General features: G+C 66.0%; 1 protein-coding gene across 2 annotated transcripts; it reads right to left on the reverse strand.

The window, feature by feature from the left end:
- Positions 1-696: 696 nt before the first annotated feature.
- Positions 697-12,042, reverse strand: MAFK (MAF bZIP transcription factor K). 2 transcript variants are annotated; one of them, XM_060032566.1, is made up of 3 exons: positions 11,887-12,042; positions 4,078-4,157; positions 697-3,241 (listed from the first exon to the last, which is right to left on the reverse strand). In XM_060032566.1, exons 2-3 carry the CDS (start codon positions 4,111-4,113, stop codon positions 2,807-2,809), a joined length of 471 nt encoding a protein of 156 aa, XP_059888549.1. In that variant the 5' UTR covers positions 4,114-4,157; positions 11,887-12,042; the 3' UTR covers positions 697-2,806. The 2 variants fall into 2 exon arrangements, with proteins under 2 accessions (XP_059888549.1, XP_059888550.1); XM_060032567.1 differs by lacking the exon at positions 11,887-12,042 and adding an exon at positions 4,812-5,286.
- Between the last annotated feature and the right edge of the window lie 1,044 nt (positions 12,043-13,086).

The following is a 13,086-nucleotide window of genomic DNA, read 5'->3' on the forward strand; positions in this document are numbered from 1 at the left end:
AGCCGGCGGAGGCCACACGGAAGCTGGGGGTGGGGCTCAAGCCCAGTGGCTGGCGCTGAAGCACAGTCCCTTGGTTACGAGGTGCCACCCCAGTCAGCCCGGCGGGGGGGTGGGCGGGAGGGCTGCCCGTGTTCAGAAACCCCAACGAGCAGCAGATCTCCTGGCAAGCTTGACCCTCCTTCAGAGGCCAAGACCAAGTGCTGACCCACCTGACCCTCCAAGGTCAGGGGGGTAAGGAGGGGGCAGCATCCTGAGGACAGGGCGCCCGCTCCCCCGCCAGCAGGCCCAGTTGGCCGGGCCCCCGGCTCTGGCTTTCAGGGGAGTCTGCTTACTGGCTTTGCCCTCGGCCCCAGGCAGACCCCATCTCTCCCACCCACTGCGAGCTCACCTTAGAGCCCCCGCCTGGGAAGGGGGGCCGCGCCCACCGACAGGGGCTCCTCGTCAGGGCAGTAGGGGCCTTGGGAACTCCACCCACCACCTAGAAAGGGAGCCCGCCTGCCTCCACCTGCCTGAGCCCTCCGCGCGCAGCCCTGGAGACCCACTCACAAGCAGCATCTGACGGCGACCCCACCCCGGGGGGCCTCCAGCCACGGGGGCCGGGATGGGGGGCGGCGCAGGCAGCGGTCCACAGCGCCCCCCCGGGCCAGGGAAGGAGGGAGGGTTGGCCCAAAGCGCCAACCGTGCAGCAAGGCAACGTGAAACCAGAAAACTCTTTATTGAAAGGTACAAAAGCGCCACGCGGAGAGGTACAGCAATAAATTAGGTGCGGCCGGGAGGGGACGCGCGGGCGCGGGCCGCACGCCACACCACAGGGCCACGACATAGGGGCTCTTCTCAATAATTTATACCATGATGAAAGCAGCACAAAAATAAATATTGAAATGAAACTGCTGAGAGGCCAGAGGTGCGGGGAACAGGAGCGGGGCTAGGCAGGGCCCTGTCGCCTGGGGGAGCGAACCGGAAGCACGGGGGACGGGAAACCAGCCCCCCCGGCCAGGGGGCTGGGCCTGTTTTCTTAAATTAAAACATCCATATATTAAAACTGTGACAATGAAATTTCAACGCTCTGAGAGGAGGGGGAGGGATCACGCTGGTCTCCCAGGCCTGGTGCCGGGGAGTGGAGGCTGCGGGATCGGGTGCTCGGAGAGCCCGGGCCGCCCGCCCTCCCCGCGGGGCACCCGGCCGGGGCGCGGCCCAAGGGCAGCGGTGGGCGGCGAGAGCGGCCAGCTTAAGAAGCCAGGCGCGGGCGGTGGTCCCGCTCCCACCCACACTCCCAGGCAGCTCTGCCCTAGAGAGGCTTACAGTATCAAATAGGAAGAAAAGGTATGAAAATCTGTACGATAAAATGTGCATATAATTTTATATATATATATACTTCTCTCTCTTTTAAATATCCCCGTGGTCCTTACTGATATCCAATGTGGATTACCTACCATGGCTATGGTATCAACAGCTTCTTTACACACCGGCCGTGGCTCCGGAAGGACCCAGACGCCCCAGAGCCCGCGCCCTCTCCCAGGACAGGGGCACGCTTTCTGGCTGTAGCCCTTGGGGCCCTCCCCCTCCCCCCACTCCTCCCGGGACGGCTGGCACCCTGCGCGGGGGCTTACTAAATGGTGGGAGGCAAGCCAAGAGGAAACCACGAGCTGGGGCCCAGGGCTTCTGGCCTGTGGTGGGCTCGGGGCTCGCCGCCCACCCCTCGGCCCCGGCATCTTCCCAGGTGGGGCAGGAAGGGGCGGCCCCTGCCTAGCCACGCGGGAAGCCCCACAGCGGCTCTCTGGGAAAGGACACCCCAGCAAAGGCCCCCCAGTCATCAGTGGCTCCGAGTGCCAGAAAGGAAGAGCGGGTGAAGGGTCCAGGCGATGATTAAGCACCAAGGTTGCAGAGTCCCCGTGTCCTCTGCCGACACACCGTCCGAGCACTCCCGGCAGCTGGTCCTTGCCACCTTTCCAGCCCAGCGCCGCCCCCATCGTCACCTCCCCCCACCGTCCACACTCCTCTTTCTCCAACCCCACCCTCCTCCCTGCTCTCACCTCCTCCAGCAGCAGGACCCACGGGCAGGACCACGGGCGCCGCTGCCCAGCTCCGTGGCCCGTGCCTGAGGCTGCCGCCGCCGCCTTCACACCTGTTCCACACGGAACACAGGGCTCCGCCTCCCCGGCCAGGCGGCTGCTGCTCCGCGATGGGGACCTGCCCTAGGTCACCCAACACAGAGGGGAAAGCCCAAGGCTCACCCGAGCCCCATTAACGAGCCGCTCCCCAAGGTCCCCGGCGCTACTGCCACACTGACGGGAGGACGGGTACACGTGCACATGCGCTTGCACGCGCTCGTGTGTACAGGCGCGCACACGCTCTCATGCACATGCAGCCCTTCCTCCACCCGCTCACGGGGCACAGGATCCCGGGTGTTCGGACCCCTTGGGGCACGGTTCCTCCTGGGGCACCCAGGGCGGTGAGGGGGTCCTGCACCGGCCGGGGGGCCGAGCGGGGGACGGACGCGCTGCTCGTGGGAGGGGCGGAAGACGTCTGGGCCGCGAACCTCCCAAGGACCTTCCCTCCACACATCCCAACTCCCCCAGTGCAAGACAGAGCCCTGGAAACGGCCCTGAGCGAGGCGGCAGGGCCCGGGGGAAGGCGGGCCGCGTGGGCGCGTGCGTGTGCGGAGCAGGTGGCACTCGGGCCCCCGGGAACCTACTCTTTTCCAGCCCCGGCCCGAGCCCGGCACAGGTCTGCGATCTGACTCCGGCGTGAAGGGGTCCGCTCCCCGTGGGGCCCTCGACCAGCACCCCGCGCCCCCCGCCGGGCACTAGGAGGCGGCCGAGAATGGCACGGAGGCGGAGGCGAGCTCGGCGGACTTGACGATGGTGATGACGCTGGTGGTGGCCACCCTGGTGGGCGTGACGGGGCCGCGGGCCACGGTGCGGGCGAAGGTCTGCAGGGCCTCGTACTTGGAGCGCAGGGCGTCCAGCTCGAGCCTCATGCTGCTGTTCTCGCGGGCCAGCTTCTCCACCTCCCGCTGCAGCTCCAGCCGCTGGCGCTCCAGCTCCTCCTTCTGGGTCACGCGCTTGATGCGGCAGCTGGCCGCGTAGCCGCGGTTCTTGAGCGTGCGGCGCCGCTGCTTCAGGCGGACCACCTCCTCCTTGGTGAGGCCGCGCAGATGCTGGTTCAGCTCCCGCACCGACATGGACACCAGCTCATCGTCGCCGAGCACCGGGGCGTTCTCGCCCGCCTCCTTCTTGACCTGTGGGGCCGCAGCTCGTGGTCGGGGCGGGGACCGGAACACATGCCACGGGCGCCAGGGCTCGGCCCCTTTCCCCTCTGCGCCCCAGGCCGGCCCGGCCTCCACCCCGGAACGGGGACGGGCGCCGTGGGGTCGCCCGGCATCGTGCACGCGGTACGGGGCAGGGTGTCCCCTGAGGGATGCTGTCGGCCATGCCCGGCCGAGAGCCGGTCGCCCTCTGTCGCCCAAACCCCACGAGGCCGCGGCCCGGCTGTGCTGCCCCGGGACTCTCCAGTGCCTGGTGCGGGGCTGGCGGCAACCCCTCCCTCTGCACCCCTCAGGCCCGTTAGGTCCCGCCAAGGCCAGTGGGACAAGGCTACGTGGACCCAGCGGGACCCCAGGAGGCGCCTGGAAGGGCACAGCCCACAGACGCACAGAGAGCTGACTCCGGCCAGACCCAGCTCTGCTCTTAAGCAGGGAAACGGCCAGCCCCAGGGAGGCAGCGCCTGGCGCGGACCCACGGCACCAGGCTCGGAGCTGCAGCACCCGCTCACGGGCACCCCACCAGGGGCTCTGCGGAACCAGACGCCACCCTGCCCACGTCCGGGGCTGGGCTGACAAGTACGTCTTGGCCGGCAGGCACCCACCCCTCCACCCCCAGGCGCCAGGGCCGGCGTCTCCCGAAGCCACAGCCCGCGACTCTAGCATCACTTCTCCCAAAGGTACTTCCTCCAGCCCACGGCCCCTCCCCACGCCCGGTGACAGGCTTCCTTCCTCAACTCTAGGGCGGTCCTGGGACAGGGGCTGCGGGGGCGGGGAGGGACCTTCCCGGGCCTGTGCCCATCCCACCCCCTTACCTTCAACGCCTTGTTCGCTTTGGGATTAGTCGTCATAACCTGGGTACAGTCACCCGGACAGAACCGCTTGGAAATGGTAACTGAAAATCACAGAGCACAGAAGCGAGTGTGATGAGTTCCTGACTGGGCACAGGTGACCCAAAGCAGGGACGACCCCCTGCAGGGATGCCCCGAGGAGGCTCAGCTCCCCGCTCTGCACTGTCCAGTCACAGCACCCTGCAAGCAGGGGCATCCTGGGGGTCCTGAGCCACTGCCCAGGGGGCCCGGGAGGACACCTGCCCACACCCCCAACTCCAGCAGCGGCCCGAGAGCGGCCTGCGTGCACTTTGTCTGGGGCCTGGCAGCCACGGCTGTTCCACACTGCCCCCGCCCACTGGGCCCGGGCCATGAGCGCCAGCGCCGCGGGCTGGCACCGGGCAGAAGCAGCGGCCGCTTCCTGCTCTGCCTCCGGCCCCAAGCTAGACGTCTGCACCTGTGGCAGGACGCCATGTTCAGGGGTCCAAGTGCGCCGTAGCAAAGCCCCCTCCCGAAAGGCCACACCTAGCCCCTGTGAATCGCCACTGGCCCCAGGGACAGCCCCTGCCCTGGCAAGACCCCATCACTCTGGGCCCACCTGGCCCCCCGAGAGGCCAGGTGGGGAGCCCCTGGCTTGCTGAGCTCACCGTAATTACGGGTTGGGGGGAGCCCCGTGCCCGCCCGCCCTGGCCGGGCCCCACCCTCCCCAACAGACCTACCTCCGCCAAGGGCACTGCAGCTGTGACATCACCACCTTCACCTAGGCTGCCCCACAGCCATGACCTGAGGCCCAGAGCGTGGGCGGGGGCTCCCTACGCCAGCCAGCCTGCGACCAGGGACCTCCAGAGCTCACTGACCGTCTGGCGGGAGCCGTCTCTGCCGCCCGCCAGCCCCGGCCGCCCGCCCCGCCCTTCTCGTTTTCGCGTCTGCATTGTGTCACACATTCTAATCATTCATGAAAAAGCCAGCCAAAGCATCCCAAGCATGATTCCCCTCTGATAGTTGCCATGGCGACCTTGGGAAGTAGCCAACCCCCCATGGTCGTCATGGAAACAGAGAAGCCCACAGCAACAATGGCTTGGGGCAGGCCGAGCAGACAGCGCAGGTTGTGGGGCAGCAAGCAGGCCCCTCACGCCTGCGGCTGGGGGAGGCATGCGGAGGACCGGCCCGACTCGCTGGTGCGCCGTGTCTCCAGCTTACAGGGTCGGGGTCTGCCCCCCGAGTTCCGAACGCCGGATGAGGTGAACTGAGCAGAGAGAACGGCAGAGAAACACCCAAGGAGGGTCTTGGGGCCAGAGATGGAGCCACAGCAAAGCCTCCACCTCAAGGTGAGGGAGACCTGGGGACGGCCTTCTCCCGCAGCCCGAGACCCTCGCTGCAGCACTGCCTGGACCCTCCACCCATCCACCCTGCCTCCGCGGCCCGCCACCCTTCACCACCAGAGGGTCTCAGCACCCAGGTCTCTGGACCCCTGGTCGGCCCCGGCAGCACAGCCACTCTCCCGGGCGCTGGTGCGGGAGAGCAGGACGGCAGCAAGGCCAGTGCGGCCTCCGGGGGGAGCCGTGCCCCTCTGTTCTCCTCGCAGCTACATGTGTGCTCGAGACAGACATGCAGCCGCTCCTGGGGCAATCCTAGTAGGGAAGTAAGAGCTGCTTCCTGACTGTGGCTTGACCCCTGGCATCTGGGGGGACCCAAGAGTGCCCCACGGGCCGCCCCTCCCTCCGGTGCAGGGGTCAACGCTGGGCTGGAGAAGCCACTAGGAGGGCTGGTGGGCCAGGCGGCTGGGAGGCCATGAGAAACTTCTCCAGGACGAGCGGCTATCATTCCAGCTCGCTCTCAGCACGCCAGGGCATAGCTGGGCGGTGAGTCACCAGCTGTTTACAGAGCTGGGCTCACATTCCCACAGCCTGAGGCCCCGCCCACCCACCCGGACCAGCTCCCACCCGGTGGGAAAAGGAAGGGGGGGGCTACGCTCGGACCCCGAGCAGACCCTCAGTAACGTACCGGCCTGGCCAGGACCCGGGCACCTTCAGGGCAGGGACGCCTCCTCTGGGGACCTGCCCACCGTGACATGGCCTGGTGGGTCGCCCATTCCCAGGATGTGCATAGGCCTGGGCCTCAGCACCCCGTGGGCTCGGCCCCCTGCCCTCTGCACAGGTCCCATGAGCGTTAGGCGCCCTTGTCCACCAGGTCAAGGTCGCCCAGGCAGACCCTCAGGCTACGTCCACCGGCTCTGAGCCCACCTCGTCCACCACCTGGGCTACTGGGGCCCAGGACCACGGGCGAGGAGCCCCGGCAGAGACGGGAGAGAGTGGTCCGGCTGGGGTCCCAGCCGGGGTCTGACCTCGGGGACCTTTCCTCAGTTCTCAGACCTTCTGTGTCCAAGCAGATGGCGCGAATGCGTGCAAATATGGAGCCGAGGGGCTGGTCACCCTCTGGGGGTGATGAAGCAGACCCCCTTCTCTCTGTGGGTCTCGATCGTCCCTTCTGAAAAATGAGGGGATCAGAACCAAGGGCCCCAGTGCCAAATGTCCTCAGCTGGGCCACGCAGGTGACGCCGTGAGAGACACTCCGGCCGAGGGCCACGCTCTCAACCCCCCGGGCTGCAGGGCCTGTACCAGCACCCCGGCCCTGCGGAAAGGTGGCAAGTCCGGGGCGGGAGCAGACACCCACCGCCCTGCTCAGCATCATGACCCCCACTGCCGTGGCTTCCGCCCCCTCCTCAGGGACCTGCTCCTCCCGGCCCGGTGCCTGCCCAAGGGGCTCACACCAAAGTCAGGTCCAGGGACAGAGGGCCCTTCCGCAGACTCGGCGCAGGGACAGGAGCGGCACGGTTACTCGCCTCTCGCCCAACACCCAAAACACACAAAGTATCGACCTCACGTCACTTCTGACTTCAGAAAAACAACAGCTCGCTCTTGGAAAGAGGTTCGGAGAAGAGTTTTGTAGGTGTGAAGAAGAGTTTATAAAACACCTGATTTTGAAACAACTGCCCTAAAAGGGTATTTGTGAACCACGGAACATCAGGCAACCTCATGGGCCAGCAGAGCTCACACAGGACGAACTGCTTTCTGGGACTCGGCTGGAACCGGCTGGGGTGGGAGACAGCAGCTGGGCACGGGCAGGGGCGCCCAGCGCCGCCGCATCGGAGCCTGGTCACCCCACACGTCTTTTCAACAGCCCCGTACAAGGAAGGACGCCCGGGCACTGCCGCCAAGTAACAGAACCTGGCGACACACGTGCAGAGAGCCCTTGGGCTCGTCCTGGTGGGGTCACCCCAGAAGCTCGGTGGCCAGCGCTGGGCTGGGAGCCTGGATGGCGGGGCTGCCCTCCGCTTGCCCCCTCCCCAAGCCCTGAAGGAGCTGCTGGGCCAGACAGCGTGCAGCCAGCACTTCTACCCCAGAACACCTTCCAGGCGACCGTCAGCCTAACTAAGGCTGGTTTTCAACCCAAAGCCGGAAACTCCATTCTCACCTACAGCTGAACACGGAAGACGGCTTCCTCTCCAGGAAAAGGGAACCCCAGCAGACTAGATGGAGGCAATTCAGGTGACCGCGTGGTCTGGAGGGCCTTCAGGGGCTGGGGCGTCCCTCCCCTTCCGGGCCCATTAGGAACAGGGCAGGGCAGGGCGGCCAGGTCTGACAGTTCAGGATTGCTCTTCTGTAAGGCAGGTGGGCCTGGGCCAGGACCACTTCTTACCTTCCCTCTCACAAACCCCTTCCTCGGTTGTGACCTAGCTCCTGAGGTGACTCACGGCCTGGCCGTCCCCCGTGTGCTCCGGCCCTCGAGGGGCTGGGCCGGGGTCCAGGGCCCGGGGAACATTTTCTCCATCAGGGGAGCCAGTGGCTGACAGGAGCACTGACCCACCTGAACAGCCCCGGGTTTGGATTACCTAGGAGCAAGGGAGGTTCTAGAGTTTCAGATTCGCGCCTAGACTGGACGACTAGCCCGCCTGCCCAGATCGTGAGCCTGCACGTGAGAAGCCGCGTCTCTGATACCGAGCAGGGTGGGCCCTCGAAACACTGCTCCTGTCCGGCCCGTGCCCGTGCCCCTCAGCCCAAGACAAGCGGACGGAGCAGCCCTGCCATTCCCAGGCCTCGAGGGTGTCAGGTCAGAGGAGGGGGAGGAGGAGGGAGGGCAGGTTCCCACTCCCGCAGCCGAGAGCGAACCCCAAAGCCAGAAGCCACCGTGCTGCGGCGGCCCCCGCTCTGGCCACACAGCGGGCACCCATCTCCCAAACAAGCACACATCGACTCATCCCACGAACGAACTAGCTGAAGACAGGTCCCAGGACCAGAAGGGCTCCCACCGCCCAGCCCCAGCTCCGCAAGACGGGGTGTGTGTCCTGCCGCACCTCTACGCGCACCCCACCAGCCCGGCCTGCACCCAGCCTCCAGGCTGGCCCTGGCTGGCCGCCCTCCGGCAAGACGTGACTGTCTGCCTGCCTCGGAGGACGTCTGGTCACCTTGCCTTTGCAGCCCGAGGAAGCTGTGTCATCCTGGCTACGTCCAGAGGTGACTCAGGCAGCTGCCGGGCTGACAGCAGGCGGACCGCCGCCCCACACCCGCCACGCCCCGTGCCCCTCTGCTCCTGCCACGGAGCTTCAGGCCAGGCCCTGATCCCCTCAAGCCCCCGGGGGGTCCCCTTCTGGCTTCTGCTCTCCCCCAGCCCAGCTGTGCCATGCAGGGCTCCAACCAGCCCAACCTCCAAGTCCAGCCAGGGATGCCTGCACGGGCCCCGGAGGCTCACCCTCTCTCCACACCTGCCCTCCTCCTGGGTCTCCAGCTCAGGTGATGATGGCCCCCCAGGCCTCGCATCTCCTTCCATGCCCACCTGCTAGGCTCGGCCTGCATCACCCTTTAGATGCTCCGGCCCTACAGCACCGCCTGGGCCCAGGCCCCCTGCGTCTCATCTGTATTCCTATCTCGGTCGCTCAAATGCAGCCCCTCCAAGCAGGCAGAGGGAGCCCCCCCGGTCAGAGTCCTTCCTGAGCCCACCTCTCTCCTGACCACATGTTGCCATGCCAGCTCCCCCCCAAATCTGTGCTGGGTACCCTCCCACTTCTGAGCCCCCTGCCCTCCCCTCCCCCAACCCTGGCATCACCAGAAAGACTCCCCTGCCTTCCCTGTGGTTAGGGGGGTGCCCCCTCCTGAGCACACGTCGAGGGCTGAGCCCAAGACCTGGTCCTTCTGTCCAAGCCCTGCCTCCCTCGCTGGATGGAGAGCAGCGGACCCTCCTACCTACCTGCTCCCCCCACTCCTGGCAGGTGAGAGGTCTGCTGCATAAGCAAGTGTGTGAGCACTGCACTGAAGGGAGGGGGCCTGGGGCGGCTTCCACCCCGTCTCCTCTCTGCCCCCTGGCCCAGGGCACCCAGACAGGCAGCGCAGAAGGGCAGGCAGGTGCTGCACAGACCCCGGACACGGGACCCCGCCCCACAGGCCGGCGAGGAGGCTCGGGGCTCAGTTTCCTCACATAAAATGGAGTGTGTGTGTGTGTGTGTGTGTGTGTGTGTGTGTGTGGACTGAGACCACACAGGTTCATCTCTACCTGCTCTAGAATCCTACAATTTTAAGATGACACTTTCAATTTCCTGAGACTGTAAGAAAGAGGAAACATGACGAGTCTGTGACTTATAAAAAGCAAAAGTAAACAGCGGAGCAATGCATCTTCCATTAGCAGAGAACAGGGGGCGGGGAGCAGAGGGGAGGGTGAGTCACTGTTTACTGCTCTGAGGAGCGGCCACACAGAGGACGCTCCCAGCTGGCCGGGGCTCCATTTCCCGTGTGGACTGGACCCGACATCCAGAAAGTCCGTCCAGAAACCTTTAGACTCGGGAACAGCCAGGACACGGGCAGGAATTCTAGGTTGCCCGAGATTGTAAACAAACTCCGCAGCGACGGCAGAGCCAGAGAGTGAAAGAATGCACCGCGGGGGACAAAGAATGGTCCGGAAAACGACCTGGCTCCGAGGCAGCCTCAGCTGCAGGGCTGGAAAAAGGGCTGGGACGCAGCAAGCCCCGGAGCCGACTTCCCCAGTAGCCTCGATTCAACTCCCATTTTTAGCAACCACCTTGAAAGTGAGCGATGCTGAACTTGGAAGCCAGCCCTCAAAGGCCAGCTATGCTCGAGCACAAGAGGCAAAGGCGCTCTGGGGAGAAGCCTCACTTGTGGTTCTGAGTTAATAAATGTTTTATTTTGGAAGAGCGAGAGGTTTAGCCTTAAGTCATAAAAGCAGACACCCTCTACCGAGCTCAGACTCAAACATTCCTACTGGACCCAGGGAGAGAAGTTCTCCGAAAGGTGTCAACCATCCAGGATGCAACAAGCTGCAGGTGTGCCCCACCCACGGCACAGCCCACCTTCAGCTTCCCAGCCCCCCCCCCCCGCCCCGCTTAGACAAATGCTTTTTTAAAAAGCGCCATCCCCCCGAAGACATGAGGCTTCGAGACCGGGCTCCAGAGACAGCACACATGGCACACAGCCGTACTTCATTAAGACACCTGTGCAGCAACCGCTGTGCGGGAAAACCTCGCCAATGCCAATAAAGGGGCAAGGGGAGGGCAGTGGGGCCGCCAAGCCACACTGCGGGGGAGCCGCTGATCTGTCACTATGGGCTGGGTGTGGGCACGCGAGTCGCAGGAGCTCCCCGAGTGAGGCCAGGCTCCTGGCAAGGGGGTGATGAGTGCTGGTCAACTCTGAATGAACTGTTAGGGGGAAGAGCTCACTTCTGCCTGGGCTACCAGGGCCGTGGGGAAGGTAAACAAGAGCGTAATCATTAACACACGAAAGAGATCGGGGGACTTCCAGCAACCCGAACCGAGTGCTCCGGGAATGTGGGCAGAATGTGGGCAAGTGCCGCTTGGGTGAAGACTCCAGGACACGTGGCGCGTGAGGATACTACAACGGGAGACAGGAGACGGAGGGCAAAGCGATGTGCTTTTCCAACGCAGACCCGGGGCCATAGCCCAACACTTCCCTCCCTCCCGGGTTCCGGAGAAGGTGTGTGGAAGCAGGCAGACTACTGACACATCGCCTGTGTCCTGAACTCGGAAAAGGCACCGAAGGACCCGCATTTCCAGTGAGAAGGGATGGAGACACCCCATTCACAGAGGAGAAAAATGAGCCGCGAGCCATGGGGTTCGGGAAGTGACGCGTTCGCCGTCCCCCTCCCCACCCCAAGCTTCCACACCGAGGCCTCCCTCCGTGAGCCCCGGCAGGTCGGCTGCTCGGACCGCGACCTGGTCGGTGAGGCCCCTTCTCTTCGCCCTGGCCACCCTCGGCGCGGCAGGGACCCGGGCGCGGGCAGCGCAGGCCGGGCCTGAGCGCCGCCGGGGCGGGACCGCGCGGCCGAGCCGGGCAGCGCCCAGGTGCGCGAGGCCCGAGTCGCCCCGGTCGCCACGCGCTCCTCGGCACGTGGCCCCCGCTTCCCCCGGAGCTTATCTCCGGGGCCTGAGAGCAAAACAGGTGGGGCGAGCCGGGAGGGGGCACCGGGCCCGCCGGAACGCCGCGCTCCCCACTCGGCCCTCTCCCGGCCCGCCCTGCGCCCGCCGCCTCCGGACACGGGGTTGGGGTCCGGGGTCGGGGGCGCGCTCCCCTCCCCAGAAGGAAGGCCCCCAGCCCGCGCGGCGCGCTCGGGACGGGACACCTGACGGCAGGTGCGCCGGCCGGGTCGGAGTCCCAGGGTCCGGCCCAATTTGGTCACGGGTCTGAGGGGGCCATGACTCAGCGGCTGGCGCCCCCCGCCCGGTCCCCCGGCCCCAGGCCCCTGGCCCAGCCCTGCCCGGCAGATCCTCACCTGGCGTCGCGCGGGGGGCGCGGGCGCGCGGCGGCTCCTCGCGGGCACGCGCTCTCCTCGCGCTCGCGCTCACTCTCGCGCTCCCCGTCGGCCACCGCCTCCGCCGCGCGCTCCGGCTCGGACTTCGCGAAGAACAACAAGTCCCCCCCGCCGCCCACCGCCCGCCTCCAGCCCGCCCGCCCGGCTCCCCAGCATCTGACACCGCTTCCGGGATCGGCGTCGGCGCGCGTCACGCCGCACCGCCCACCGCGCGCACCGCCCCCGCCCACCCGCCGCGCGCGCGCCAGCGCACCGCCCACCCGAGGCACCGCCCGCCGCCGCGCGCCGACGCCCCGCCCCAAGGTTCCTACCACCCAGAGGCTCCGGCCCCGCGCCCACCTGTGCAAGGCGGGCGGGCGGTACCTATGACTGCAGGTGCAGCGCGCGCTGCGTGGTGGCGGCCCCGGCGTGCCCTGCGCCCCACACGTGGCGGCAGTCGTCCCCACACGTCGAACCGAGCCGGGAGCACCCCCATTCTCCCTCGAGCTCGCCCTCTCTCAGCTCGGGGGAAGGGCAGGCTCCTGTATGGACTCCACATTCGTATTCTCCAGTTGGCCTCCCCTAACCCTAACCCTGAACACCCCACCGCCCACCCCCGTGCATCCCTTAGCCTCACCAGGGCCCTCGGAGACCCCGCCCTCCCCAGGAGTGATCGCAGCGGAAGCCCGTGTCTGGGGACGGTCTAGTGGTCTTATCACAAGAGGAGATGGGTCCAGGGACACACACACCTCCCTGTCTGTGGGGTAGGCCGGCCCCACAAATGAGGAAAGGGCACCTGGCGTCCCCTCCTGATAGGCGCCCCTATCTTTCTTTTGATTTCCCGTCTTGACCAAGATGTGCGTAAAGAGAACTACTTCTCTTCTATTGGAAAGAGAACAACATAAAATGGTGATAAATGGCTTCAACCCATAACCTCTATGTCTAGGGGTCCAAGACCCTTGGAACAGTGCCCACATAAGGCCCAGCTGATGGTTGCCATGGGAAAACAGACCCTGCAGGTTCTGCAAAGGCAGAACCAGGATGCTTCCCCGGCCTCAGGTCAGGGCCACCCCAGGAGAGGAGAGCCTCCGCGTGCTGCAGATGGAGGACAAAGCTGGGGAGGTGACCCGTCCAGTCACACGGCCTGGCCCACTACCCCCTCCCCAGCACTTGGATGGGAGG

The sequence above is a fragment of the Delphinus delphis genome, chromosome 15 (genome assembly GCF_949987515.2).
Source record: "Delphinus delphis chromosome 15, mDelDel1.2, whole genome shotgun sequence".
Classification (NCBI taxonomy): domain Eukaryota; kingdom Metazoa; phylum Chordata; class Mammalia; order Artiodactyla; family Delphinidae; genus Delphinus; species Delphinus delphis.